The 27,694-nt window shown below is 46.5% G+C and overlaps 2 protein-coding genes and 1 non-coding gene across 4 annotated transcripts in view; 2 read left to right on the top strand and 1 right to left on the bottom strand.

Annotated features, from left to right (window-relative positions):
• STAB2 (stabilin 2) overlaps positions 1 to 21,773 on the top strand; it is a 168,632-nt gene extending 146,859 nt beyond the window's left edge. Inside the window, exons 61-70 of the mRNA XM_070370245.1 lie at positions 3,132 to 3,265; positions 5,292 to 5,457; positions 5,601 to 5,707; positions 9,961 to 10,080; positions 10,327 to 10,340; positions 10,873 to 10,999; positions 14,165 to 14,272; positions 15,089 to 15,217; positions 16,152 to 16,268; positions 19,730 to 21,773. Of these exons, the coding sequence (XP_070226346.1) occupies positions 3,132 to 3,265; positions 5,292 to 5,457; positions 5,601 to 5,707; positions 9,961 to 10,080; positions 10,327 to 10,340; positions 10,873 to 10,999; positions 14,165 to 14,272; positions 15,089 to 15,217; positions 16,152 to 16,268; positions 19,730 to 19,780 (1,073 nt within the window). The 3' untranslated portion in view covers positions 19,781 to 21,773. The remainder of the gene's footprint in view (positions 1 to 3,131; positions 3,266 to 5,291; positions 5,458 to 5,600; positions 5,708 to 9,960; positions 10,081 to 10,326; positions 10,341 to 10,872; positions 11,000 to 14,164; positions 14,273 to 15,088; positions 15,218 to 16,151; positions 16,269 to 19,729) is intronic.
• A 230-nt stretch (positions 21,774 to 22,003) lies between these two features.
• NT5DC3 (5'-nucleotidase domain containing 3) overlaps positions 22,004 to 27,694 on the bottom strand; it is a 70,961-nt gene continuing 65,270 nt past the window's right edge. Inside the window, exon 14 of one of the 2 annotated variants that reach the window (XM_005899080.2) lies at positions 22,004 to 27,014. In XM_005899080.2, coding sequence (XP_005899142.2) covers positions 26,762 to 27,014 — 253 coding nt within the window. In that variant the 3' untranslated portion in view covers positions 22,004 to 26,761. The remainder of the gene's footprint in view (positions 27,015 to 27,694) is intronic. The other variant, XM_070370246.1, reaches the window with a different exon arrangement.
• Positions 23,080 to 23,152, top strand: TRNAC-ACA (transfer RNA cysteine (anticodon ACA)). The gene has a single exon. It is a non-coding gene; the product is annotated as a tRNA-Cys (tRNA).

The following is a 27,694-nucleotide window of genomic DNA, read 5'->3' as shown; positions in this document are numbered from 1 at the left end:
CTACTTCTTCGATCTACAGAAGAAACCAACACATTAGGGGAAGGTATTATGTGATCAAAAGATTTGAAAGCTGGGCTAGGGTTGGAAATGGGTAGAACATGGGGATGCCTGATTTAAGGTTAGTGACAAGACAAGGGGGCCTCCTGCAGAGAGCTCTGCCTGCCAAAAGCTGCTTGCTTACATGAGATAAATTGCTATCGTCTGTCTTACTACTTTTCTTCCCCCAGTTTTATTAATCTTAAAAAGGCTTCAACTACACTGGGAATCTCCTTAAAAAAAGAGACTGTCACATATTGTCATATGTCCTATGTATTTCTCCCGCTTCTATACCCTCTATTTCCTCCCCCAAATGAGTTGGAGGTATCTTAGGACTTAATACATATTATGGATTAAATGTTTGTGTTCCTCACAAATTCATGTGTTAAAATTCTAACCCTCAAAGTAATGATATAAGCAGTCTTGGGCAGGAAACAGCTCCCCGGGGGCTACAGTGGAGGCTTAAAAGATGCTTGAGCTGATTAAGCAGAGAGGAGCTGGCAAGGCATTTCTGCTGGGAGGACTCGTGGACAGCAGAGAATTATCAAGGGTAGTTGGGAAGGATGAGGCAACGAGGGGGTATGGTGTATTATCAAGGCTATGACCCCAAGGTAGCAGGGTCTCTACTGGGAAGAGGAATGATACCAGGAGAGAAGGGCACTCTGTAGACATGGAGAGTGAAGAAAAGGAAAGGATCCACCATAATGTAAGGTTTCCATCTCGAGAGGTCAATTCAATGGTGGTATTAAAGCAATCTGGGAGAGGGGGACCCAAGAACTTTGAAAGCTTGGTTGGGGACATTCTATGTTCAAAGTGATTGTGGATCTTCCAAGTTCTATCACAAGGTGATGGTAGGACTTCAAAGCAGAGATTCTGTAGGCAGTTGCTATGTAGGATGGGGTCAAGAATGATCAGCTGGATAAGAGATGTTGACTCATGAGTCATTTGCCAGGAGGAATGTGGAATTAAGAGATACTTGGGTTTTTTTTCTTTAGAGCACAGTTCATTTAGCCAGTCCTGCCTGTTTCCACAGCTCACAGAATCTATTCATTGCCTAGAGCATTACCCATCTTCTCCCGGGGGCTTCACTCTTCTACTTTATTATGAATACCAAGAAAATTATGGTAGTGATACTGAGCGACCAGGAGTCACATCTGGATCCACCTTCTGTTGTAGCTGAGTGGTTACCCTTAGCAAGACAAGACGGCATTGGGATAATGGCCCAGCCGTCCTGGTGGGCAGGTCGCAGAGTCATCCCACACTCAGGGGGACATGCCTAGTCTCACATAGTTCAGAGGAGGGCAAACCGGCATAGCCTTTGAGGCAACCAGTTTGGCAATGTGTACGGAAAGCAATACAATAATTCATGCCAAGACTCAGAGCACCATTTCAAGGGACACATCCTGTAGGAATAATCTAAGAATTGAATAAAGTTAACCTGGTGGCTCAGACAGTAAAGAATCTGCCTGCAATGCAGGAGACCGGGGTTCGAACCCTGGGTCAGGAAGATCCCCTGGAGAAGGGAATGGCAACCCACTTCAGTATTCTTGCCAGGAGAATTCCATGGATAGAGGAGCCTGGCACGCTACAGTCCATGGGCTCACAAGGAGTCGGACACTACTGAGTAACTAACACTTTCACTTCACACCACCCCAGCATTACCTAACATCACAAAAAAATGAGAAATTACAAATTGGTAAATGATGATTGAATATACTGTTATATCCTCTCAAAGACACAATTAAGAATTGTCATGGCAAGGATACGAGGCTAAACACCTGTCCATTCCTCCCCAAGCTGTTCTGTTGGTGAGTGTTTATGTTCCAGATCTGGCTGACAATATTATATGGCCGTGGAATGAATATACCATTGGCTATGATCAAAGAAGAAAATCTTGTGCATTTCCTGTTGGTAAAGAATCTGCCAGTAATGTAGGAGACCCTGGTTCAATTCCTGGGTTGGGAAGATCTGCTGGAGAAAGGATAGGCTACCCACTCCAGTATTCTTGGGCTTCCCTTATGGCTCAGATGGTAAAGAATCTGCCTGCAATGCGGGAGACCTGGGTTCAATCCCTGGGTTGCGAAGATCCCCTGGAGAAGGGAAAGGCTACCCACTCCAGTGTTCTGGCCTGGAGAATTCCATGGACTGTATAGTCCATGGGGTGACAAAGAATCAGACATGACTAAGCGACTTTCACTTTCACTGGTTTGGTCTCCACACTTCCCCTGCAGGGGGCATAGGTTTGATCCCTAGTCAGGAAACTAAGATCCCACAGACAGAGCAGCCAAAAAGAATAAAGAAAACCTTAATCTTAGCTCTTTTTGGAGGGTAGAATGTACCCTTTTAGTGGCATCTGATAATGAACTTGACAATATAAAAATGTGACTTGGTTCTTGATCTATTTCAGATCTCTGCATTAATTGGTTTAAAAGAGATATCATATATTTTAAAGATGAATATTTTCTAGTATCTAAGGGGTAAATGGCTAGAAAACTTTTTTAAAGGCATAATGGCAATCAGAAAATACATGTGTTCTGTGGCAGAAACTCATTTTAATGTATTTTTTTTTCATGGCTGTGAAGTTCACAAAAAGTGTTCAACTAAAAGTATCAAGGTAAAATCATGTTGTCAGAGAAAATGTATAATATTGGGAAAGAACCCTCAGAAAGAATGTTATAAGAAAGACTTCTAAAAACTATACATGCAGCATACTGCCGTATTTGTGATATACGTGACCCGCAAATGAATAGAAAAAAGACTGAAGGGGTGAAATTACATCAAAATTAAAAGTTACAAAATGAAAATTCTGGACCAGAAGTACATCAAAATGTTAGCCATGGAGTAATGATTATTTCCAGCGAGCAGGAAGATGGGTGCTTTTTATTTCTTTTCTTTACTGTCTGGCCCCATTTCCACCTTGAACACTTGCTACTTTCATAGTTAGAAAAGAAATAAGTATTTTAAATGACATCTCAAAGGAAAGTGACATCCCAAGAAACTCTGGGATGTGGCCAGCATTCCACTTTGAAAATCTCTGCTGGGAGAACTGTCAGCTGAGGTGTGGGGCTAAACAATTCCTCTCCTCCCCCTTCTAGATACCACCGTCGGAGTGTTCCATCTACGCTCCCCGCTCGGCCAGTACAAGCTGACCTTTGACAAAGCCAGAGAGGCCTGTGCTCAGGAAGCTGCAACTATGGCAACCTACAACCAGCTCTCCTATGCCCAGAAGGTGGGTTGCCAGTCTGTGGGTGCCATGCAGGCAGGGTCTTCTGGGTGCATATGGTTTGCCACTTTCTCTTAACACAGGGGAGTCTTTGGCTGTTGCCTTCCTGGAAGGGGGAGTTCAGAGAGCTCCCGAGCATGTCCACTGGGGGTCTGTCATGTCAGCACAGAGTGGGTGCTTCACTGACATTATCGTCCATTCTTACAACATCCCTGGAGGTAGGTGTTCCTACTGCCATCTTACAGATAGGGCAACTGAGGTTCGGAAAGGTAACATGTCCAATGTCACCCAACCAAGAAGTGGCAGATCCAGGACTCAACATACCCCGACTCCACAAGTCTGCTCCCAATCATGACATTCAACCACCAAGGCAGAGGCACTGACTGGCAGTGTGCACCTCACGGGTGGAAACCAGAAGAAGATCAGTTACCCACAAGCCTAGGGTGTCCCTGAGCCCAAAAGCAGCCAAGTGTCTCTGGAATAGCCCAGGTTCCCTATGCCTGGGGGCATTGCAAAGGGTGTACAGAGAAATTGCCCCAGCTGTCAGCCAGGTAGGAAATGAAGCTCTGTCCAGAGCTCTCTCAGCCTCTAACATCAGAAGCCCAGCCCATTTGGAAAGGTCAGCAACTCGGAGTAGCCTACCAGTGAGTGCTCACAAGATCACTGCCCATCCTCGTGATTTTACTGCCCTTCCTCCAACCTCCATCACAACCAGATCTTCAGACCTGACATTTCTTTACAAGGAACAAAGCCGTTGATGCCAGGACCCAGCATCTTGGAGGGTCAGAATTTCTTGTTTCTCCTTCTTGCTCGAGCTTCCCAGGTGGCTCAGCAGTAAGAATCCTCCTGCCAGTGCAGGAGCTGCAGGAGACTTGGGTTTAGGAATCTCTGAGTTAGGAAGATCCTCTGGAGGAGGAAATGGCAACCTGCTCCAGTATTCTTACTGGGATATTCCCATGGACAGAGGAGCCTGGCGGGCTACCGTCCATGGAGTTGCAAAGAGTCAGACACTACTGAGCAACTGAGCATGCGGACACATGCCTGCTTGTTCATTGTGTGACCTCAATCAAGGCATTGAAACCCCTGTCCCACCTGGCATGTTTATAAAGGACTAAAGATAATAAGCCACACAAGGGCTTCCCTTGTGACTCAGCTGGTAAAGAATGTGCCTACAATGTGGGAGACCTGGGTTCAATCCCTGGGTTAGGAAGATCCCAGGGAGAAGGGAAAGGCTGTGAACTCCAGTATTCTGGCCTAGAGAATTCCATGGACTGTATAGTCCACAATGTCGCAAAGAGTCAGACACAACTGAGCGATTTTCACTTCACTTCACTTCAGAGGAAATAAGACAGAATGACTGACACACATGGGAACTCAGGTTTTAAGATTAAGAGCTCTGGAGTAGAGAGCCTGGGTTTGAATCTCAGCCCTGCTACTTGCTGGCTCTGTGACTTGGAGCAAGTTACTTAACCCATTTTGCCTCTATTTTCTCAATTATAGAGACCTTTTTTTTTAAGGTTCTATCTCAAAGGGTTGATGTAGGTGATAAAGGTTTTGACACATGAAAAGTGCTTGCAAAAGGACCTGGCCCAGGATAAGCTCTCAGTAAGTGTTGGGATGATGATGATGGTGATGCTGGCCATGATGGTGGTCATGATGAGGATGATGATGGTGAGGATAGTGATGGCCATCAACTGGAGTTCCATTGACCCATAAGCAGAGGAATTTGCACCTAGGGGTAACTAGCTATTTGTAAATCCTTTCTCAAGAGCAGAGGGAATAAAAATGGGTATGAAGGACTTGAGCACTTACAGGGAAGAGAAGGCACCACTTTCATTCATCCAGTGGCTCAATCAACAAAAATGTAATGAACACCTACTATGTTCCAGGCACAGGGGTACAATAGACAAAATGAGCCATAACTCCTGACTCCATGGAGTTTTCAGTCTGATGGGGGAGTCAGACATTAGCCACAAAACTCCATAATACATATGAAATCACAGCTGACCAGCATCCATCTTTGTCTCTACAGGCCAAGTACCACCTCTGCTCAGCAGGTTGGCTAGACAGTGGGCGAGTAGCCTACCCCACATCCTATGCCTCCCAGAACTGCGGCTCTGGTATCGTTGGGATAGTGGACTATGGACCAAGAAACAACAAGAGCGAGATGTGGGATGTCTTCTGCTACCGGATGAAAGGTAATGGCCCCAACCTCGCTTCAGATTCCAGGCCATGCAGCTGCTAAGCCTTCCTCAGCTGGGCTGGCCAACCTCCCAGCATGAGATGGGGTAGCCAAGACGCCTGCCGCACCAGTGTGACTCTGTGTGTTTCTGCCTTCCAGATGTGAACTGCACCTGCAAGGTGGGCTACGTGGGAGATGGCTTCTCGTGCAGTGGAAATCTGTTGCAGGTCCTAATGTCCTTCCCCTCGCTCACAAACTTCCTAAAGGTCTGTACCACATCTGTTTGCTTTCACCTTGGGGTGGAGGGGTGAACTCAAAGCAGATATGAGAGAGTCTAGTCCTTGAGAGAAGGCGGAGGCTCACAGTCACGGTTGAGAGTGTGGACACAGCCGCACTGCCCAAATTTGACACTTAGATTTGCCACTTACTTGGTGCGTCACCTTAAATGAGTTGCTTTCCCTTCTGGGCCTCAGTTTGCTCATCTGTAAAATGGAGATGACACAATCTCATAGGGTAAGGTGATAAATAAATGACTTGATATTTGTAAAGTGCTTAGCCCTGTGGCCAGCAGATGGAAAATGCTATCCTGGTGTTAGCTGGTAACTCATCTATCTGTTTGCGACTACAGCAGCTTCAGAGTCTGCCCTGTAGGAATAAGTTGCTCTTCTGTCTTCATGGACAGGGTGGGGCACAGTTAAGTCTGCCTGGTGATCACCCAGTGGCCAAATTCTCAATATATAGTCAACTTGCATTCTTCACTGTACTTTTATCTTTAAAAAAAAAAATTAGTTTTGGCCATGCTACATGGCTTGCAAGATCTTAGTTCCCCAACTAAGGATCAAACCCACACCCTCAGCAGTGAAAGCACTGAGTCCTAACCATTAGCCCACCAGGGAATTCCTGCACTGCATTTAAAGTCACTTTAATATGCTACAAGTCATGTCCAATGAAGAGAAAGTCCCTGTTAGAGAAAGAATTGGTGTTGACTATGAATATGAGAGTTGGACTATGAAGAAAGCTGAGCACCAAAGAATTGATGCTTTTGAACTGTGGTGTTGGAGAAGACTCTTGAGAGTCCCATGGACTGCAAGGAGATCCAACCAGTTCATTCTAAAGATCAGTCCTGGGTGTTCTTTGGAAGGAATGATGCTGGGGCTGACACTCCAGTACTTTGGCCACCTCATGCAAATAGTTGACTCATGGAAAAGACTCTGATCCTGGGAGGGATTAGGGGCAGGAGGAGAAGGGGATGACAGAGGATGAGATGGCTGGATGGTATCACCAACTCGATGGACGTGGGTTTGGGTGAACTCCGGGAGTTGGTGATGGACAGGGAGGCTTGGCATGCTGCAGTTCATGGGGTCACAAAGAGTTGGACACAACTGAGCAACTGAACTGAACTGAACTGAACTGATGGGAAGACTGCACAGAAGAAATATATTAAAAAGATCTTCATGACCCAGGTAACCATGATGGTGTGATCACTCACCTAGAGCCAGACATCCTGGAATGTGAAGTCAAGTGGGCCTTAGAAAGCATTACTATGAACAAAGCTAGTGGAAGTGATGGAATTCCAGTTGTGCCATACTGTTAAAGTGCTGCACTCAATATACTAGCGAATTTGAAAAACTCAGCAATGGCCACAAGACTGGAAAAGGTCAATTTTCATTCCAATCCCAAAGAAAGGTAATGCCAAAGAATGTTCAAACTATTGCACAATTGCACTCATCTCACAATTGCACTCATCTCATACACTAGCAAAGTAATGCTCAAAATTCTCCAAGCCAGGCTTCAACAGTTCATGAACCATGAACTTCCAGATGTTCAAGCTAGATTTAGAAAAGAGATCAAATTTCCAACATCCATTAGATCATCAAAAAAGCAAGAGAGTTCCAGAAAATTATCTACTTCTGCTACACCAAAGCCTTTGACTGTGTGGATCACAACAAACTGTGGAAAATTCTTCAAGAGATGGGAATACCAGACCACCTGACCTGCCTCCTGAGAAATCTGTATGCAGGTCAAGAAGCAACAGTTAGAACCAGACATGGAATAACAGACTGGTTCCAAATTGGGAAAGGAGTACATCAAGGTTGTATATTGTCACCCTGCTTATTTAACTTATATGAGTACATCATGTGATATGCTGGGCTGGATGAAGCACAAGCTGGAATCAAGATTGCTGGGAAAAATATCAATAACATCAGATATACAGATGACACCACTCTTATGGCAGAAAGCGAATAAGAACTAAAGAGCCTCTTGATGAAAGTGAAAGAGGAGAGTGAAAAAGTTGGCTTGAAACTCAATATTCACCAAACTAAGATCATGGCATCTGGTCCCATCACTTCATGGCAAATAGATGGGGAAACAATGGAAACAGTGAGAGACTTTATTTTCTTGTGCTCTAAAATCATTGCAGATGTTGACTGCAGCCATGAAATTAAAAGAGGCTTGCTCCTTGAAAAAAAAAGTTATGACCAACCTAGACAGCATATTAAAAAGCAGAGACATTACTTTGCCAACAAAGGTCCACCTAGTCAAAGTTATGGTTTTTCTAGTAGTCATGTATGGATGTGAGAGTTGGACTATAAAGAAAGCTGAGCACCAAAGAATTGATGCTTTTGAACTGTGGTGTTGGAGGAGACTCTTGAGAGTCTCTTGGACTGCAAGGAGCTCAAACCAGTCCGTCCTAAAAGAAATCAGTCCTGAATATTCATTGGAAGGGCTGATGCTGAACCTGAAACTCCAATACTTTGGCCACCTGATGTGAAGAACTGACTCACTGGAAAAGACCCTAATGCTGGGACAGATGGAGAAGGCAATGGCAACCCACTCTAGTGTTCTCGCCTGGAGAATCCCAGGGATGGGGGAGCCTGGTGGGCTGCAGTCCATGAGGTCACACAGAGTCGGACACGACTGAAGCAACTTAGCAGCAGCAGCTGGGACATACTGAAGGCAGGAGGAGAAGGGGATGACAGAGGATGAGATGGTTGGATGGCATCACTGACTCGATGCACATGAATATATGCAAGCTCCAGGAGTTGGTGATGGACAGGAAAGCCTGGTGTGCTGCAGTCCATGGGGTCACAAAGAGTCAAACACAACTGAACAACTGAGCAACTGAACTGAACTTATCAAAGAACTGAGCTTTGATATTAATAACAGCAATAATAACAATAGCTAACATGTCCTGTGCATTTTCTTCACACGAGGCATTCTCTGAGGCCGTTCAGGTTACTTTTCACTTGCTTCACAAAACATAAGCTCCATAAGGGAAATTATTTTCTCCGCCTTGTGGCTAGCATATAGTAGGTGCTCAGTAATACTTGTTACACAGAATAAATCCTTATGCAACCTTATGAAGTCACTTTTGCCATTATTCCCATTTTGCAGATAAAGAAACTGAGGCTTAGCAAGGTCAAGGATACAGCCAAGGAGAGGGGACAGAGCATAAGTACAGGGCTTGTAGGAACAGGGCAGAAGCTAGACCCAGGACCCCAAAATAGTGAGTCTTTGTCCACAGACCACTTAACTAGCCTAAAAACTCAGGGTTACTGTAAATATTCTAAAGATGAACACCCAAACCAATGTTTGTGCTGTGTGGGAGTGTGGCTTGTGACAGCATCTCAGATAAAAGACTTTGTAGAACAAAACCCACTGGCTGTGTGCCCTTCAGCAAATTCTCAACTTCTCTGGGCAGCAGCAGGGCTCTCTGCACGATGACAGTGCTGAAGTGCATAGTGCGATTTCTTAAAATCTGTTCAGTGAATATTTATTGAGTACTTAACAATGTGCTTGAGATATATCAGTGAACAAAACAGACAAGAAACAGAATAAAGCGAATAGTATTGAATGCTAGAAGGTGATCTAGACTATGGGGGTGGGGAGGGGACCCACAGGGTTCCCATGTTGCCTAGAGTGATGAGAGAAGGCCTTAGTGAGAAGGTAAGATGTAAACAAAGTGTGGACAGAAGAGAGGAAGTTAGCCATGCAGATTTCAAGGAAGAATATTCCAGGCGTAAGGAACAGCCAGGCAAAGGATGAAAGGCAGGACGTTGCTGAGCAAGCCTGAGGAACGTCAAGGAGGCCAGTGTGGCTGGGGCAGGGTGAGCAAGAGGACAGCTGGGTGCAGGGTCAGAGGAGCAAGACTCCAGGTGGTTTGGGCCTCGTGGGCACTGTAAGGACTTTGGCTTTTCCTCTGGGTGAAGCGGGTGCCTTGCAAATTTTTGGCAAAAGAAGACTCCGGAATTCACTTAAGATCTCAAAGCCTACACAAGCTGCCTCGTTGAGAATGGCCTGTGATCTGGCTGTGTCTTAGGACCATAGGATTTATCAAGGAAAGGAAAAATCCTCCTAAAATTTTCCCAAGGGGCAGTCAGAAAGATGAGCAGATGAGTGGCAGCCTGAGCTAGGGTGATCATCAGGAATACTCCCAAAGGGGTGATGCCGCCCTCTCCAGCCAGTCCCTCCCTAAACACCACGCTGACCCTTCTGACCACCTCCTTCCTATCCCCAGGAAGTGCTGGTGTATTCCAACAGCTCAGCCAGAGGCCAGGCATTCCTGAAACACCTGACTGACCTGTCAATCCGAAGCACCCTCTTTGTGCCCCAGAACGGTGGGCTCGGGGAAAACGAGGTGAGCTGGGTTCCTGGTATCTGCATTTAGTGCTTCTAGACAGTATCAGTTATCACCTCAACGATGCAATGTCACAAATGACCCCACAGTGCAGTAGCTACATTTATGTGGCTCACACAGCTGCAGATCAGCTGGCAGTTCTGGGCTTGGCCAGGCATGCTTGCGTGTCTGAGCTGGGCTGGCCATCAGCCGATCTAGCCTGGCCTGTCTGGGACTCTGCTCCACAGGGCTCTCAGGCTTCAGCAGGTTATCTCAGGCATGTTCTTCTGGCAGAAAATGCCAGCACTTTCTAAGACCCTGTCTGGTCTCATTTGCTAACATACCACACACCCAAAAAGTCACGTAGCTGAACCCAAAGCTAGAGTGGGAGGCCCTCAGAGTTATAGGGCAAAGGGCAAGGATACAGGGAGAGGTGAAGAACTGGGGCCAGGGATGCAACTGATCTACCACACCGACCTCCTTCGTGTCATGGCACACAGAGGAGCTGGCAGCGTTTATTAAGCCTGCCCACAGGCTCCGACAGCCTCGAGCCCTTATCCCACTGAGGGCTGAGAAAAGCAATACCTCTGTTCACTTGTTACCCACTCGAGACCCACTCCTCTCAGGACATCACTGGGAAGCTTTGCTTAGACCATTAAAATGACTTCCAAGTGGAGGCAGAAAAGTCAAGGCCTTGAGAAGTGATTTTTTTTTTTTTCTGTGTCATCCTTATCACAAAAATGAAAAAATATTGCTTGACTTTTAAAGACCATTCTTATGTCTCTCCTCTCCTCTCAGACCCTGTCTGGGCAGGGACATAGAGCACCACCTCTCCAACATCAACATCTTTTTTTACAATGACCTTGTCAATGGTACCATCGTGCACACGAGGCTGGGAAGCCAGCTGCTCATCACCTCCAGCCAGGACCAGCGCCAACTGGTATGAAAAGTCTTCTGGGCTTATTGGGAGAAATGGAGATAATAAATGCAAAGTTTCTAGCATAGAGTAGGTGCTTAATAGATGGCAACGCTTATAATGCGAAAGAAAACTCTAAAGCTACAGTAAGATGGTACTGGCTGAACACCAGAACACACCATACTGACTGTCAGGCAGCCCCTACTCCTTGAGCACTAAGCCCCTGGTGACCGCCAGCCCCAGAAGCTGATAATGAGGACCTATAAATGAAACCATTCTAAAGCTGTCTGATTCTCTGCCTTTATTTCTGTCAGATTTTCAGCCTATCCCAGGTATTAACACGTGAGCCTTGAAGTCAAATGACCTTAGTATGTCTGCCGCCTACTAGCTCTAGGACTTTAGGTAACTTGTCTGAACTTCTCTGGGTCCCAATTTCCTCATCTGAAAGACAGGGGTGTTGGTGATGTGTTGATGATGGCGATAGCAGTGATGATGCTTATGATGGTAACAGTGAAATTATTTTGATAATGGTGGTGTTGATAATTGCAATGACGATGGTGGGGATGATGGTGGTGGTTGTGATATTAGAAGTGGTGATAGTGGTGGTGGTAACATGACCATGATGTTCAAATCACAGGCTTCTAAAGTATTCTTTCAACTGAAGTCTAGTTGATTTACATGTTGTATTAGTTTTAGGAGCACAGCAAGATGATTCAGTTTTTTATAGATATATTCAGGTATATACGTATTTTCAGGTTCTTTTCCTATATAAGTTATTACAAAATATTGACCCTCTGACCAATTGGTGGCTCAGACAATAGCACAGGGAACTATATAGTTCCTGTGAGAAGGAACCTTGGAGAAGGGAATGGCTACCCACTCCAGTATTTTTGCCTGGTGAATTCCATGGACAGAGAAGCCTGGCAGGCTACAGTCTGTGGGGTCACAAAGAGTCAGACACAACTGACACTTTTTTCACATTATGTATGTTAATCCTGTACTCCTAATTTATCCCTCCTCCCACCTTTCCATTTTGTTAACCATTCAGTTCAGTTCAGTCGCTCAGTCATGTCCACTCTTTGCAACCCCATGAGCCGCAGCACGCCAGGCTTCCCTGTCCATCACCAACTGCCGGAGTCTACTCATATCCATGTCCATTGAGTCAGTGATGCCATCCAACCATCGCATCCTCTGTCCTCCCCTTCTCCTCCTGCCCTCAATCTTCCCCAACATCAGGGTCTTTTCAAATGAGTCAGCTCTTCGCATCAGGTGGCCAAAGTATTGGAGTTTCAGCTTCAGCATCAGTCCTTCCAATGAACACCCAGGACGGATCTTTAGGATGGACTGGTTGGATCTCCTTGTAGTCCAAGGGACTCTCAAGAGTCTTCTCCAACATCACAGTTCAAAAGCATCAATTCTTCAGCGCTCAGCTTTCTTCACAAGTCCAACTCTCACATCCATACATGACCACTGGAAAAACCATAGCCTTGACTAGACGGACCTTTGTTGGCAAAGTAATGTCTCTGCTTTTAAATATGCTGTCAAATTTTAACCATAAATTTACAGAAATAGTCTATGAGTCTATTTCTGTTTTGGAGACAAGTTCATCTTTTTCTTTTAGATTCCATATATGACACATTCAAAATTTACCTTTCTGACTTACTAAGATAATCTGGATCCATCCATGTTGCTGCAGATGGCATTATTTCATTCTTTTTATGGCTGAGTAATATTCCATTGTTTATATGTACCACATCTTCTTTATTCATTCATCTGTTGATGCTCATTTAAGTTGCTTCCAAGTCTTGGCTACTCTAATAGTGCTACCATAAACATTAGGCTGCATGTATCATTTGGAATTATGGTTTTCTCTAGCAATTTGCCCAAGAGTGGGATTGCAAGATCACGTGGTTGCTCTAGTTTTAGTATTCTGAGGAAACTCCATACTGTTCTCCATAGTTGTTGCGCCAATTTATATTCCCATCAGCACTGTAGGAGGGTTCCCTTTTTTGCACACCCTCAACAGCATTAATAATTATTTGTAGACTTTTTGATGATGGCCATTCTCACTGGTGTGAAGTGATACCTCATGGTGGTTTTGTCAGATCATACGCTCTTATGGAGATTCAGTGATTCAGGGATTTTGACATGTGATAATGGTATCTGACATGTAGCAAGGGCTAAATGAATATTTTTTATAAACATGAGTATTTTTTAAATTTTATTTAGTTATTTTTGGCTGCACTGGGTCTTTGTTGCTGCACATGGGCTTCTCATTGCAGTGGCTTCTCTTGTTGCAGAGCATGGGCTTTGGGGCACACAGGCTTCAGCAGTTATGGTGTATGGGCTCAGTAGTTGTGGCTTGCAGGCTCTAGGGCACGGGTTCAGTAACTGTGGCACATGGGTCCAGTTGCTCCAAGGCATGTGGGATCTTCCCGGGCCAGGGATCGAATCCGTGTCCTCTGCACTGGAAGGTGGACGGACTTCTAATCATTGGACCACCAGGGAAGCCCTGATGAATACTTTTAATACTTACCTAATAAATGATCTTTATTACTGAAGATCAGTAGTTTAGACCAGTACTTCTCAAACTTTAACAGGCACTTAAATCACTTATGAGTTTGTTAAAATTCATATTGTAATTCAGCAGGTGGGTTGTGGGGCCCCAGGTTCTGCATTTCTAATCAACTCCCGGGTGTCTGCCCACACCACAAGCCAGTGGCTCACACTTTGATTAACGAGGAATTAGCTCACTTAACATCTGTTTCTTGTGTGGTGTGATGTTCACAGCAGTGGGTCTGGAGTTGGGGCATGGGGTTTGCCACCTACTACCTATGTGATCTCGGTGTGTGTGATCATGAACTATGTGATCACACCACCTTCTGACCCCTCATCTGTTAAACAAGAGGGCTGGATAGAATGACCTCCTGGGTTCTCTGCAGCCCAGAACAGTTTGTTAGCACAAGAACTACTAATGTGCTGTTCTGGGCTGTCCAGAGGGCGAGCACAAGCCCCATACTGCCCATCAGTGAGGATGGGCCTGAAACCCAGGCTCCCGGACCTCAGGGAAACTGGACAACTTTCTTCCATGGAAGGGCTGCTGCTGCTGCTGCTAAGTCTGCCCACATGGAAAGAAAGAATCAGATAGTCAGAGATATCTGATAGACAGCCCTCCTCTCACCTCCCTAGGAGACCAGGTTCGTTGATGGAAGAGCCATTCTGCAGTGGGACATCTTTGCCTCCAATGGGATTATTCATGTCATTTCCAAGCCTTTAAAAGCTCCCTCTATCCCAGGGGTGAGTATACAGCATTCCTGATAAGGAGGAGCCTCGATGTCCACTCCCCAAGTAGCGAGCTACTCCTGGGAGCCCTGCCACCCCATCCATGGCAGCTGGCCTCAGGGACGCCAGCCCACATCCAGTGTGTCAGTGACATAACATGTGTCAGCACCAATATTTGCTGAATGAAAAGGGCAGGAAGTGCCAGTGGAGAAACCACTGGAAGGGGAGTGAAAATCCTGAGCCCCTCCACCTCATAACCATGTGAACTCAGACAAGCCCCAAACATCATCGAGCCCCATTTTTCTTATCTGCAAAATGGAGGTCAAAATGCCTTCTTCCCTGGATTCTTGGGAAGACAATGAGTTAATGTAAAATAATAAAGACAGTTCCTGGCACTTGCTTTATAAGAGTTGGTCAGCTGGCTGTGGTCAGTTGGTGGTGATGTTAGTTTTCTAACTTTGTTCTAAAGGTATGAAGCTCCAAAACGAGGCTGGCTTCAAAGCCCACCTCTACCACTTACGGGCTGTGTGACACTGGGCAAGTGCTTACCCTCTGTGTGTCTCTGTTCTCCTGTATAAAAATGGAAACAGTAGAAACTGTTCTTATCTCTTTGTGTTATTATGCATTTAAATGGATTATTTTATGTAAGGGGGCTTAGAACAGACCCTGGAAGTAGTAAGGGCTAGATACATATTGACAGCTTTATCATTATTTTTATCCCAGCCGGCACAAGATGCCTCAGGCAAGCCAGAATGGGGTGGGCTCCAGGAAGCATGCCTCTTTGGGGAAGTCACCAGTTCTGGTACCAACCACTGCCCTTTCTGTGTGTAGACGCCAGGCCACACCGGCCTGGGAACAGGGGTGTTCTTTGCCATCATCCTGGTCATTGGAGCCATTGCTTTGGCAGCATACTCCTACTTTCGACTAAACCGGAGAACGATTGGCTTCCAGCATTTTGAGGTGAGACAGAGAAAAACAGGACCATGGGGATGGGGGTCCACTCTGAAACCCAGCCCCGGCTCTGGGCTACTCCAGCAGACCGGCTGCTTCCTCGCTGAGCACTTGGCACACTTTTCCTGTCTCCTGGATGGGGCCTCTGCCCTGAAGAGATCAGCAGTGGCAGCTCCGGGGCCCTCTACCTGGCTGAATCAGAGGATGGAGGAGGGCGAAGGGCAGCCAGTAGCCCTTCATGCCACAGGTGTGGCTTGGAGCCAAATTCACCAGGGGCCCAGGAGGCCACTCACCTTGGAGGAATCACAAGACAAGCTTCAAAGCTGACTCTGAGGGTGGGGACACGGTGGGGGGCCTGCACAGCCAGAGGCCTCAGGTCATAGCCAGTGAAACACACTGGCCCTATTTGAACAGCTGAACCCACATCCAGGTCAGTGGGTCTTAGTTCACCATGGGAGACCCTGCGGGCCGGATACGGCTGCAGCCCCCAAGCAGTAGGTCACTTCCTTCTGGCAGATAACCTATACAAGCATTATATACACCACATTTAACAAAAGTGCCATGCTGCACGATTCCTTTTATACTAAGTTCAAGGATAGGTAAAACCATTCCAGGTGATGGGAGTCAGAAAAGCAGTTTACCATGGGCGGGACCAGATAATGGCAGGCAGGGGGCATGAGGGCACCTCCTGGAGGATGGAGATGCCCTGTATGCTGATTTGGGTGGTGGTCACACATGGGTGAACATATTTAAGAAGTCATTGAGCTGAACACTTAAGATTGGTGCATGATATTACATCTAGGTCAGATCTCAATAAAAGGACAACAGAAAAGTTCCCAGAGGTGGAGGTGGGGGCGGGGCTTGCCTTAGCTTCCGACTTGGCTGCAACACCCCACCTTGGGGACTTCGTGGTGCTCAGCCCTGTGCTTGTCTGTCCGAGCAGTCGGAAGAGGACATTGACGTTGCAGCTCTTGGCAAGCAGCAGCCCGAGAATATCTCGAACCCCATGTACGAGAGCACAACTTCAGCAACCCCGGAACCTTCCTACGACCCATTCACAGTGAGTTTGTCTTTTCATCTAAAACAGGTTCAGCTGAGGTTGTTGGGGGGCGGCGGGTAGGGCAATGATGTCTTTCAGCAGACCTGTGTAGAGCACTGCGCCAAGAAATCTCACTTCTAGGACACGTCTCCAGGCTACAAGCCTAGAAGCAAGCTGGGTGAAGCCCTGTGGTCGTTCTGTGTTCTGAGCTCTCCTGGGTGGATTGTGGATTGCAGAGGCGTCCATCGGTTAGATCTAGAAAAGAACTAGGGGTTGCACAACCCCAACCTTGGGACCGGGTGAGAGGTGACAAGGAGAAGAAACCTTGGGCTGAATTCTGCCACAACCACTGACGAGGTAGCAGGCTCAAAGGAAGACCTAAAACTGCTTCAACATTTACACTGTTGTCCGGGATTCTTCTGCCCGTTGTCAGAGCTGCTTCTTACTTTAGGAGCTACGTCTCTTTGACGAGGTTTTTTTTTTTTTTATCTAGGGGCATGGGTCCTGCTCTGGTCTTCCAAGAAAGGGCCACTTGTTTCTAGAATTAGTGACCCTTGAGCTTGGATGGAGCCGCCACTGACCACAGCGCTGTGGCAGGGAACCCATTCACATCAAATGTGCGAGACACACTCTGCCTATGTTACCAGGTCTGGACTGAGAAGCTAAGAGTGAAATAAGAGAAAACATACTGGTCTTTGCCCCAGAGCTCATAAACTCCTCTGATTTCTTAAGTGGTGAGAATACCAGGGGCATCTTTTGTTCTGAGATTCTGGGTTGGCTCCTGTATGCCTTCTGGTCACCAGAAAGACCAAACCATGATTCGAAGGTTGGGATTTTTCAGTTCAACCCTTCACTCTCCAGAGGGAGAGAGAGGCCAGAAATGTAGCTGATAGTCGATGTGAGGAAGTCTCCATAAAAATTCCCCCCCCTTTTTTTAAATGTGTGTGTAATCTATTATAGATTTCAGTTTGTAGTTACCGTGATGTTTTGTTATAGCAGTCCATATATAAACAAGATTATCTTAAGTTGCTGGTCTTTTAATTTCAAATACATTTCCCATATCCTGCATTTGTGTTCTCATGACTGCTGGTTTTGATATCACTTCTGTGTGATATCCATCCTTTACTGGATGTTTGCCTTTACCAATGAGCTTTTCTAGTCATAATTTTGTTTCTAGTTGTGGCCTTGTCCACTTAAGAGTAGTTCCTTTAGCATTTGTTAGAAAGGTGGTCTGGTGGTGCTGAATTCTTAGCTTTTGCTTGTCTGCAAAGCTTTTGATTTCTCTGTTAAATCTGAATGAAAGCCTTACTTGTAATTTTGGTGTTTTCATAAGAGGTGAGCTCAAATCCTTCTATTCTACCATCATCCATAAATCCCAGTGGTAGGGGGTTCAGACATCTTCCAGGGTGGTGAACATATCCACACTGGGAGGGTGATGCACCTGAAGTCCACGGGGCAGTGGCTATACTGAATTTTTATAAGTTGGCACTGAAACGTTACAGCATTCTATTGTACCATTTTAAGCTTATAGAATGCAACACTTGTTGTTATTTTTCTAGTGAACCAAATGCAACTCTCCCATGGTTCTCAGTGCCTGTGGTAGTAGATTTAATATATTTGCAATACGGAAAATAATCAGATCATAAATCCCATTGCTTTTTAATCAAACCCATGTAAAAGTTTCTAGTCCAGATTCAAGGGCAAGTTCAGTTAAGCTGCATTTATTAATCGTCTATTTCTATAAGCCTTGTGATATGGAAATCAACCTCATTTTAAAAGCAAGGGGAGTCCAAATGCTTGGGGCTGGTGCACTGGGACGACCCAGAGGGATGGTATGGGGAGGGAGGAGGGAGGAGGGTTCAGGATGGGAAACACATGTATACCTGTGGTGGATTCATTTCGATATATGGCAAAACCAATACAATATTGTAAAGTTTAAAAATAAAATAAAATTTAAAAAAGTAACATAAAAGCAAGGGGAAAAATTTCATATTCTGTTCAGGGCTCTCCATGGCCTCTCAGCTGTCTGGCTTTTCTCGGGGCCCCATGAGCACTGTCAATGGAATACTCACCTGAGGCAGGTGAGAGTACCCTAAGAGACAGGACTCGGTTCAACCTTCCTAATCAGACCAGGTGGCAAAAATATTCCAGTTACAGGAATCCTAAGCTGAGGGCACCAGCCCCAAATCTGCTTTATTCTCATGCCTTTTATACTGAAGGAGCAGATGTTGCCTCTAGACGACCTGGAGCCAATCCACACATTGTGAGCATCCATTATGTGAATGGACAGAGCTGTGGTCTGATCAGAGCCACAGACAGCAGGAGGTTCAGGAGGCCGCCTCTGGACTGTTGCTTCTGATCAGACCCAGTTCAGGATGAACTGTCAACCGGAAAGGATTTTTTTTGTAACCAGAGTAACAGCCATGTTTTGTGGGGTGGTTTTATTTTCCTTAGAGTAGTATCTAACTTAATTCACACACCTCCCTGTCAGGTAAATATTATCAGGCCCCTTAATACATGAGAAAAATTCTGCAGAGGTGAAATGACTTGTCCACATGTTCAGGCCGAGACCATACCCCATCTTCAGGCCACGAGCCAGGACAGCAGCGTGAAGCCACCCTCGCTCCCACCAGATGTATTCACAAGAGACTGCAGGAAAAATAGTGTTTTTAGGCTGAAAGAGAGGAAAAGTTTTCCTTGACCCTCTGATGATTCGTGGCTGGGCCTGAAAAGTAAACTGGTAAAGACAGACTCACAGAAGAACATATATATTTTATTGAACATTTATGTGTACATGGGAGCCTTCATGAGAAAATGAAGACCCAAAGAAGGGACCAGAACAGGAAGCCTTTGCACCTTTTAGACTAAATGTGTGAGGAATTGACAAGAGAGAGAGCTTTGGACCTAGAGGTAGTAAATGGTGAAGTCACTAGGAAGATAAGGGTTAGTGAACAAGGTTTGTTTGTACAGGTTTCTTGGCCCCCAGCTCCCCAGAAGTGATGCATCTTCTTTCCTCTAAAAATTTCATGAGGGAATTTTATTACCTGTTTCAGGGGAAAAGGGTAGGGGGCAGAGTTAGTCAGAGTGACCTTCCTGCTTCTGTCATGTAAAAGAATTCCTTCAGTTTGACATTTAACATGCCAAGTTACTGGATTGGGGGTAGCATGTCCTAAGGGCTTTCCCCAGGGCTTCAGTGGTAAAGAATTCACCTGCCAATACAAGAGATACAGGTTCAATCCCTGGGTCGGGAAGATCCCCTGGAGAAGGAAATGGCAACCCACTCCAGTATTCTTGCTTGGAAAATCACATGGACAAAGTAGCCTGGTGGGCTAGTCCACGGGGTCACAAAAGAGTTGGCCATGACTTAGCAACTAAACAACCAGTGTGCCCTAAACCCGCCAAGGCCTCAGACCAGTAGCCAATATTATGTTCAACCTCGAAGGATGCACCTTCTGCCTGGTTCACAGACTTCTCTTTTCCAGGACCCTGCCGACCAGCTGCTGGACAGCAGTGACCCCCTGGGGGCGCTATGAGGGCTGGACCTGCCCCCTCCAGACATCACCGCTGCCACCTGGGTCCCCAGAGCCACCTCAGAAAGGCCATCAACTGTGAATCCTCAGCCCCAGTTGACTGTGGGAAATGTAAGCTCCTTTAACATTTCAAAGTCTGGAGCACTCAAGCCATACCTCATCGCTTCAGTTGATCCAGGGGATATTCTGTTTCTGTGGGTGAGAGACCATATTAAGCCCACCCACCACCCAGGGGACTGCTCCCTCCCTGACCCTCTGCTATCTTCCCTAACCTTCAGTAGCACCTTTTACCTTTTGCCCAGCACTCTAGTGACCTTGTCTTATTTACCTGTTAAGACTGTAAGCTTCCCAAAAAAAAAAAAAAAAAACTGTAAGCTTCCAAAGGCAGAGACCTTCCTCATTCGTCTTTTTATCTTGACACCCAGCACAGTGTGTGGCATGTGAAATGTGCTCAATTATTGGTTACAGAAGAGAAATAAAGTCAGTGGAACAAATCCAGTGTCTGGGAAACAAATCGACCATTTGCCATAGGAGGGTCAAACTCTGAAGGTAAAATCAACTCATTAGGGCTCATTAGGGCTGTTAGTTAGCCAACATCTGCATTATGAGTGCTTCTTTCTTAATTCTGTTTGGTTTGCTTGTTTGTGTGAAGAAGACATAATAACCACAAGGAGATACCACTTCACACCCACGAGGATGGCCATCCTTAAAACACAGACAATAACCAGTATCCGCGAGGGTGTGGAGAAACTGGATCCCTTCTACTTTGTTGGTAGGAATGTAAAATTGTGCCCCTACCATGGAAAACAGTCCAGCAGTTCCTCAAAAAGTTAAACATAGAATTACCATGTGATCCAGAAATTCCACTCCTAGGTACAGACCCAAGAGAAGTGAACACATGTCCATACAACAACTTATACAGGTAGCATTATTAGTATTATTCATAATAGCCAAAACATGGAAACAAGCCAAGTGTCTACTGACTTACAAATGAATAACCAAACTGTGTCTTGCCACACAATGAAATAGCATTCCTAAAACAGAACTAAGTAGATACATGCAACACCATGGATGAACCTTGAAAATATGATGCTCAGTGAAAGAAGTCATCAGACACAGAAGACCACATACCAGATGATTCCATTTATATGAAACGTCCAGAATCAGGCCAGTTCTTCTCCATGCAGGACTCTGTGCAAGGCTGGATGTCCACCGGACCCTCAAAAGGCCCGAAGTGGCCTCTCCATCACTGTGACAACCAAGTGCCTCCAGCCCACCCGCCACCCTTTTGCAAGCTACTCCGGGGGTAGCACTGGCCAGGCTCGGGAGCCCCCTCTGGGAAATGGAGATGGGAAAGGCTGGGATGAGCAGATCTCAGACCCCCCTCCATCACCCTCACGGCCCAAACAACTTTGTTCCAAATCATCAGGGTTTTTGCTGAGCCAAGTCCAAAGTTCAGAAGCCCCTGGAGTCTCAGAAGCTTCCTCACAACTCCAGGAAAGGGCATTTATTCAGGCAGAGGAACGATTTACCACCTCCTCTTGGACAACGTGCCGTGATAGGGCAATGCTGGCTCTCCAGGAACTCGCTCCCCAAGGGGACCGTGGGACGGATTCATTAGTGAGTCCACCAACTCCACCATCAAGGGGACAGAAAGGCACATGATTAAGAGGAAAAACAACGGGCACCCACGAGAGGAGTGAAGGAGATGAAGGTCCTAGCACAATAGAGGTCAAGGATATTAAGTTTAAACACATTCAAACAGTTTAAAAAGGCTCTTCAAAATATAAGTATATCCAAACCCAGCAGTGAACTGACTTCACAACATGCACTCCTCATTCAGTATTAATATTTTCTTCCCTTAAAACACTGCTTCCAATTTTCCATTCTCCCGGTACTTTGCAGACAAACAGGTGGATCGCTGTCTTCTCCTTGTTCTCAAGGAGGGAACTGTCTGTGAGAGACAGAAATTCTAGGTGGGTCACCTGCTGCCACCTAAGGCCAAATTCACACCCATTTTCCTTCTGTGGCTTCACTACATGGTCTTCGAGCTCTGAGAACAGGCAGGTGTGCTCTCCTGAGGGTGGGGAGACCAGGGTGGTAAGGAAGGAACCATCAACCTTTTGCCCCTTTACTCAGGGATATTCTTTTTTGGGTACATTAGAATGTGATATGACTTTTGCCACTAACTGAAGCACACAAAAGCAGATGACTGGGAGTAAACTGGACAATACAATTCAAACTTTTATTTGGCAGTAAGTTTGACATCATGTTAACATAAAATCAGTATTTAGAATAAATAGCAAATTCACATTCAGGATAAATAGCAAGTCTACCTAATTTGCATTTACCATGCCTGAAATTAAACAGGCACCATCTGTCCTTCTACTAAATAATTAGAAAACAGTGTCCTAAGTCAGAGTTCAAGGCTGCAGTGTAGAAAAGTACAGAGCAGTGTTGTGGGTCGGTTCCAGAGAGCAGGCATGAGGTGGGGAGTCTCACACGGGAAGTTTACAGGGAACTGTCCTTGGGATGCACACCTGGGAAAAAGGAAGGGGGGGTGGGGCAGGAAGGAGCTGATGGGCCTTCAGAGTTGCGCCAGGGAGGGAGTCTGACCACACCCTCATCTGAGGCAGGCCTCTTCAACAGGGGGAAACTCCCAGAGAGGACCTACAGCTGCAGACAGTGAGCCAGCAGCAACCAACCCCCACAGCAGCTGGGGGATAAAGTCCTTCAGGGTAGCCAAGCCCATCACAACGCTACTAACACAATCACAGATGAGCACAACGAGAGGTATATTCAATGAGTGCCAAGCCTGGCCGCTCAGTCACACAACTGAGAATCATGCCATGTGCCGGAAACACAGTATGTTACCACTGGCCACATAAGTGAATATGTCCAGAGAGAAGCTCCTAGGGGAAGTGCGAGCTTGCCTACAGAACTTCTTTCCACTGGCTGCACACAACTGTGTTCTGTGGTTGCTTACCACCCTGCACACTTTCAGCAAAATCATCATCTCATCATGGCCACCCACACAATCTGTTGATGTGGGGGTCAGCAAACCACCGCCCGAGGGCCAAATCCAGCCTGCAGCCTGTCTTCAGAGGCCAGGCTGCCCTGGACCACAGGCAGGCCCAGTCCCAGAGGAGGGGCTGCAGCAAACGGCCTGCAAAGCCGAAGTTTTTCCCGTCCGGTCCTTGCCAGGGAAAGTGTGCTGAGCCTTACATTAGGGAAACTTCTCTCCCTTTTTCTTCCTCCATCCACTAGGGTATTAAAGGTAAGCTAAGCTAAACTTGGGGGCTTCCCTGGTGGCTCAGATGGTAAAGCATCTGCCTACAATGCGGGAGGACCCAGGTTCAATCCCTGGGTTGGGAAGATCCCCTGGAGAAGGAAATGGCAACCCACTCTAGTACTCTTGCCTGGAAAATTCCACGGAGAGAGGAGCCTGGTGGGTTACAGTCCATGGGGTCGCAAAGAGTCGGACACTCTAGTACTCCTGTCTGGAAAATTCCATGGACAGAGGAGCCTGGTGGGCTACAGTCCATGGGATCGCAAAGAGTCAGACATGACTGAGCAACTTTACTTTTCACTTAAGCCAGGCTTGGAGCCTAGCTCCCACATGCTAACGGAGAAAAGAAAGGAAATTAGTACAAAAGGAAATCAGTACTAAGCCAGCACAACACAGGCTCCGTGGTAGTTGAATGGAGCAATCAAGGAACCCTCCCTGCCTCTACCCAGACTGAGTCTGAGAGCATATTCCAGACCAGGGCCCCCAAGTGGGTCTTTGGCAACAGATGAGCATTTGGCAGAGTAGATCCAATTCCAACGTTTAGCACACTCTACCGCTTTAGAGGCCTTTGGGGAGGAAAAGGGGCGGGGGAAGCTATTTAGTTCACCCAAAGCTAAATTAGCTAGCAGGAAAGAGGACTTTGCATTTCTCCTTGGCACTAATTAAGAGAACCAATGCCTTCAAAGCAACTAGGAATTCAGTCATAGATGGGCCTGAATCAGTAACAGGTGGTTTATGTTAGCTGGCAGTAGTGGAGCTGAAGGGAATTTTTAAAAGAAAAAAAATTTTAAAGACTATGTTAGGAGGAAAGTGGGAGCTCTCCAAACTCCTAAAACATATTAAAAGCCAGGTTTCATCTACTTAAAAAAACGATTCTGGAAAAAACAGTTGTGCAGGTCCCTTCCAGGACAACCGGCTACAGCTATGGTGAGCCTTAGGGGCACAGATAGCCGCCCCTGGACTATGAATTTTTGTTCACATCCTTCTGGGAAAATCAGTCTAACTGATGCTAAAAAGGGAAAATATTTTTCAATGTGCAAGCTAATTTTATTCTGCTCACTTTCCAAACTGATCTTTTAAGTGGTAGAAAATAGACTCCCTTCCCTTGCACCCAAATGCGTTCATCAGCGGGCTCACCAGAGGCTAAACCAGGAGGAACAGAATGCTGTACAGGGTGCTGAATCCCAGCTGAGTCATGACAGTGACAAATTAAAATGAACAAGCACAGACAAAGAGAAGCCCTCAGTCCTTCATACAGAGATGGCCGTCCTGACCCTGACTGTGCGCTGGCCCCAGCGCATGCTCAGTGGGTCCTCCGCAGACAGACTTCAATACCGTCATGTGCCATGGCCTTCAGTTGTTGTTCAGTCGCTCAGTCATGTCTGACTCTTTGCGACCCCATGGACTGCAGCATGCCAGGCTTCCCTATTCTTCACTATATCCTGGAGCTTGCTCAACCTTAATTGGTGATAAGTCATTAAAATTCCTTATTCACACACCTAGAAAATGTATTTCTCGCCCCAGGCTTGGGTCTCCTAACCCAGACATACATGAAAGCAGTAAGAATAGCTGTACTGAGTTGTTGGGTAACAACTTTCTTGAGTAAACAAAACACCCTATCACTGGCACGTAGGATATATCCGGTGAATACCTGATTAGAAAGAGTTTTAAAATACCTACTTCCTCAACCAGCTTCTCCAAAGCAGAAACTATCAGCCCAAAGCACCAGCATATCCTCTGAGGACCCCAACACTGAGCAGTTCTGGGCGCCTCCTGCACCCCTGAAATGCCAGTCTCCAATGCACTCTGATGCTTAAAACCCCCAGGCACTAACAAACAGCCAACAAAATGCCTCCTGCAGCCTGAAAAGGGAATGGACACCTGTGTTTATAATAAAGGGAAAAAAGAAGGCCAACTGGGCCTATTAGGTCTAGAGAGTCACCTTCACTATTTTAGTTAAATATAAGAAAAGATCACAGGTATGCCTGGTGGCTCAGTCAGTAAAGAATCCACCTGCCAATGCAGGAGATGTGCATTCGACCCCTGGGTCAGGAAGATCCCCTGGAGAAGGAAATCACAACCCACTCCAGTATTCCTGGTTGGGAAATCCCATGGACAGAGGAGCCTGGTGGGCTACAGTTCATGGGGTTGCCAAGAGTCTACTAAACAACAACAGTCCCATTAAAACACTTCTATAGCGTTAAAAAACTATAGCGTTAAACATTAAAAAACTTCTATAGCATGACTTAGCATAGCATAGCATAGAAGTCACCTAATTTCTGCACTCAGGCAGGTAGCCTGTGGCAGGCCAAGCTCACATTTCCTCAACAGCTGGCTCCACACAAATTCATTAAAAACGCCAAATAAGCGAGCAGTCTCTCCTCAAGCCCCTTTCCTCCACCCCTGCATCCTTCAGGTTTAAGAACAGGTGCCACTTGCCTTGTCCTCAGAAATGGGAACACTCACTCAGTGAGGCTATTTCCAACTCTGTTTCTCTCAACGTCAATGTCCTTGATCCGCTCCCACCTTAAACACAGACACTACAGAAATTCCCAAAACAGACACATAAACATGTCAGGAAAGCGATCTACAGGGAGAAGGTGGGAGACAGCTAAGCAGAGAGGGCCACCTCCCTCGCTCTGGCTGGATTCAAGCCCGTCTCCTCGGCTGATGAATCACTGCCCTCCAACGAGGAGGGTTTCTGGTAACACACAGTTTAACAAGATGGGGGCTGGGGGGTCGCCACACGGCACTAAGTTATGAGGACATTTTTCTTCGTTTCATTTTTCATCCTCCAATGAGCAGGTTCAAGCAACACACGTGTGGTGGTAGTGTCAGGGGTTATAAAGTCCTGGGATACCCACCACAAACGCACTGGTTCCTCTCGCTCGTTGGCATGTAGCAGCCTCATTCTACAGTCTGTTCTGCTGGCAGGACATTAAACCAGAAGCTTTTCTCTCCTTGTCCTCCTTTTCTGAGAGAAAAGAGTGAACCTGCCCACCACTTGGGACACCATGGTCCTTCCCCCCTGTGGGGCAAGACACAGGAAATGGATACTGAGGACAATCAAGGCCAAGGACTTGCAACTTCTCCTGTTCCTTCTCACATAAGACCTCCAGGGAGGCTGAGTCTGCTGTCAAGGGAGGCACCAGTGTGCCAGAGCCCTAGTACCAGATGTGTGGGAACCAGCTGCCGACTGGGCTCCATCTCAGCTGCTGACACCACGGTACGCCATCCAAGTGCCCACTAAAGCATCAGCAGTTCACCAGGGATGCACGTCACCGGTCCAGCACTGTCTGTGCGTGTTCAGCATTTTCCATGCACTTTCCACAGAAGAGTTAAGAAGAGTTTCAAAACATCACCTGCTGGAATACAGAGCAGACATCAAGAAGACTCCCCATCCCAGGAAGTCCGATGCTGGATACAGTACCTTGGGAAACAAGAAGGCTGATCACAGGGTGTCGACAGGAGGCCAGCCGCTGTCCCCTCCCCACGTGCATAGGAGGGCGGGCTCTGCGAGCTGTGAGCTCCCTTCTCCATGAGCTTCGGGGTATCCTCCATAATGTACAAAACAGGTATCACTAAGACTATCTGTATCATTTCCAAAAGGGACGCTCACATCCCCGCAGAGTCTGCCCAGCGTGGGGCCATCACCGGTCCTGGCTTTTGGTGCCCAGGGGTTTGGGGGCCGCCAGCTACTTGGCCTGGGCCTCTTGCAGCAGTGGCAGCCGGGCGGCCGGGGGCCGATCAGACCAGGCGGGCAGCTCGTGCTGCAGTGGGGTCCGCCGGGGGTAGAAGGTGTGGCTGACGTCGTAGTTCAGCAGGCAGCTCAGGGACGCCATGTAGATGTCGGCGAACCGCGACAGGCGCCGCAGGAAGTACGTGGGGTTCTGGTCTGTGCGGAACAAGCTCCCAAACTGGGCATTGAAGAAACCTTTGGTCATTTCCCTGAAGAGGCGAGAGAAGAGCAAAGCAACAGTGTGACTCCCCGAAGGTCTGCTTTTAGTTACTGACATCAGATGACACCAAAATCACTGTTTCACAGAGAAGAGATACACATAGGACCTTCCCGGCAATCCAGTGGTTAAGAATCCACCTGCAGATGCAGGGTACGTGCCTGTGATCCCTGGTCTGAGAAGATTCCACATGCCGCTGGGCAACTAAGCCCATGTGCCACAACTACTGAGCCCACGCAATGCAACTCCTAGAGCCTGTGCTCTGCAACAAGAGAAGCCACTGCAATGAGAAGCCCGCACACCGCACCTAGAGAAAGCCCGCGCATAGCAACAAAAACCCAGTGCAGCCAAAAACAAATTTATTTAAAGATACATTAAAAAAAGTTATACATATATATCTATATAAATGAATCACTTTACTGTACATCTGAAACTAATACAATGTTAATTACACTCCAATATAAAAGTTAAAAAAAAAGTTACAAAATCCATAAAAATTTTGAATCACTATGTTGTATACCTGAAACTAATATAATATTGTACATCAACTATACATCAATAAAAAAAAATTTTTAATCACTGTTTCATATGCTTCAGTTCAGTCGCTCAGTCGTGTCGGACTCTTGCAACCCCATGGACTGCAGCACGCCAGGCCTCCCTGTCCATCACCAA

Source organism: Bos mutus, chromosome 5 (genome assembly GCF_027580195.1).
Source record: "Bos mutus isolate GX-2022 chromosome 5, NWIPB_WYAK_1.1, whole genome shotgun sequence".
NCBI lineage: Eukaryota > Metazoa > Chordata > Mammalia > Artiodactyla > Bovidae > Bos > Bos mutus.
Note: the sequence above shows the minus strand (reverse complement) of the source record. Positions and strands in the feature narration are given on the sequence as shown.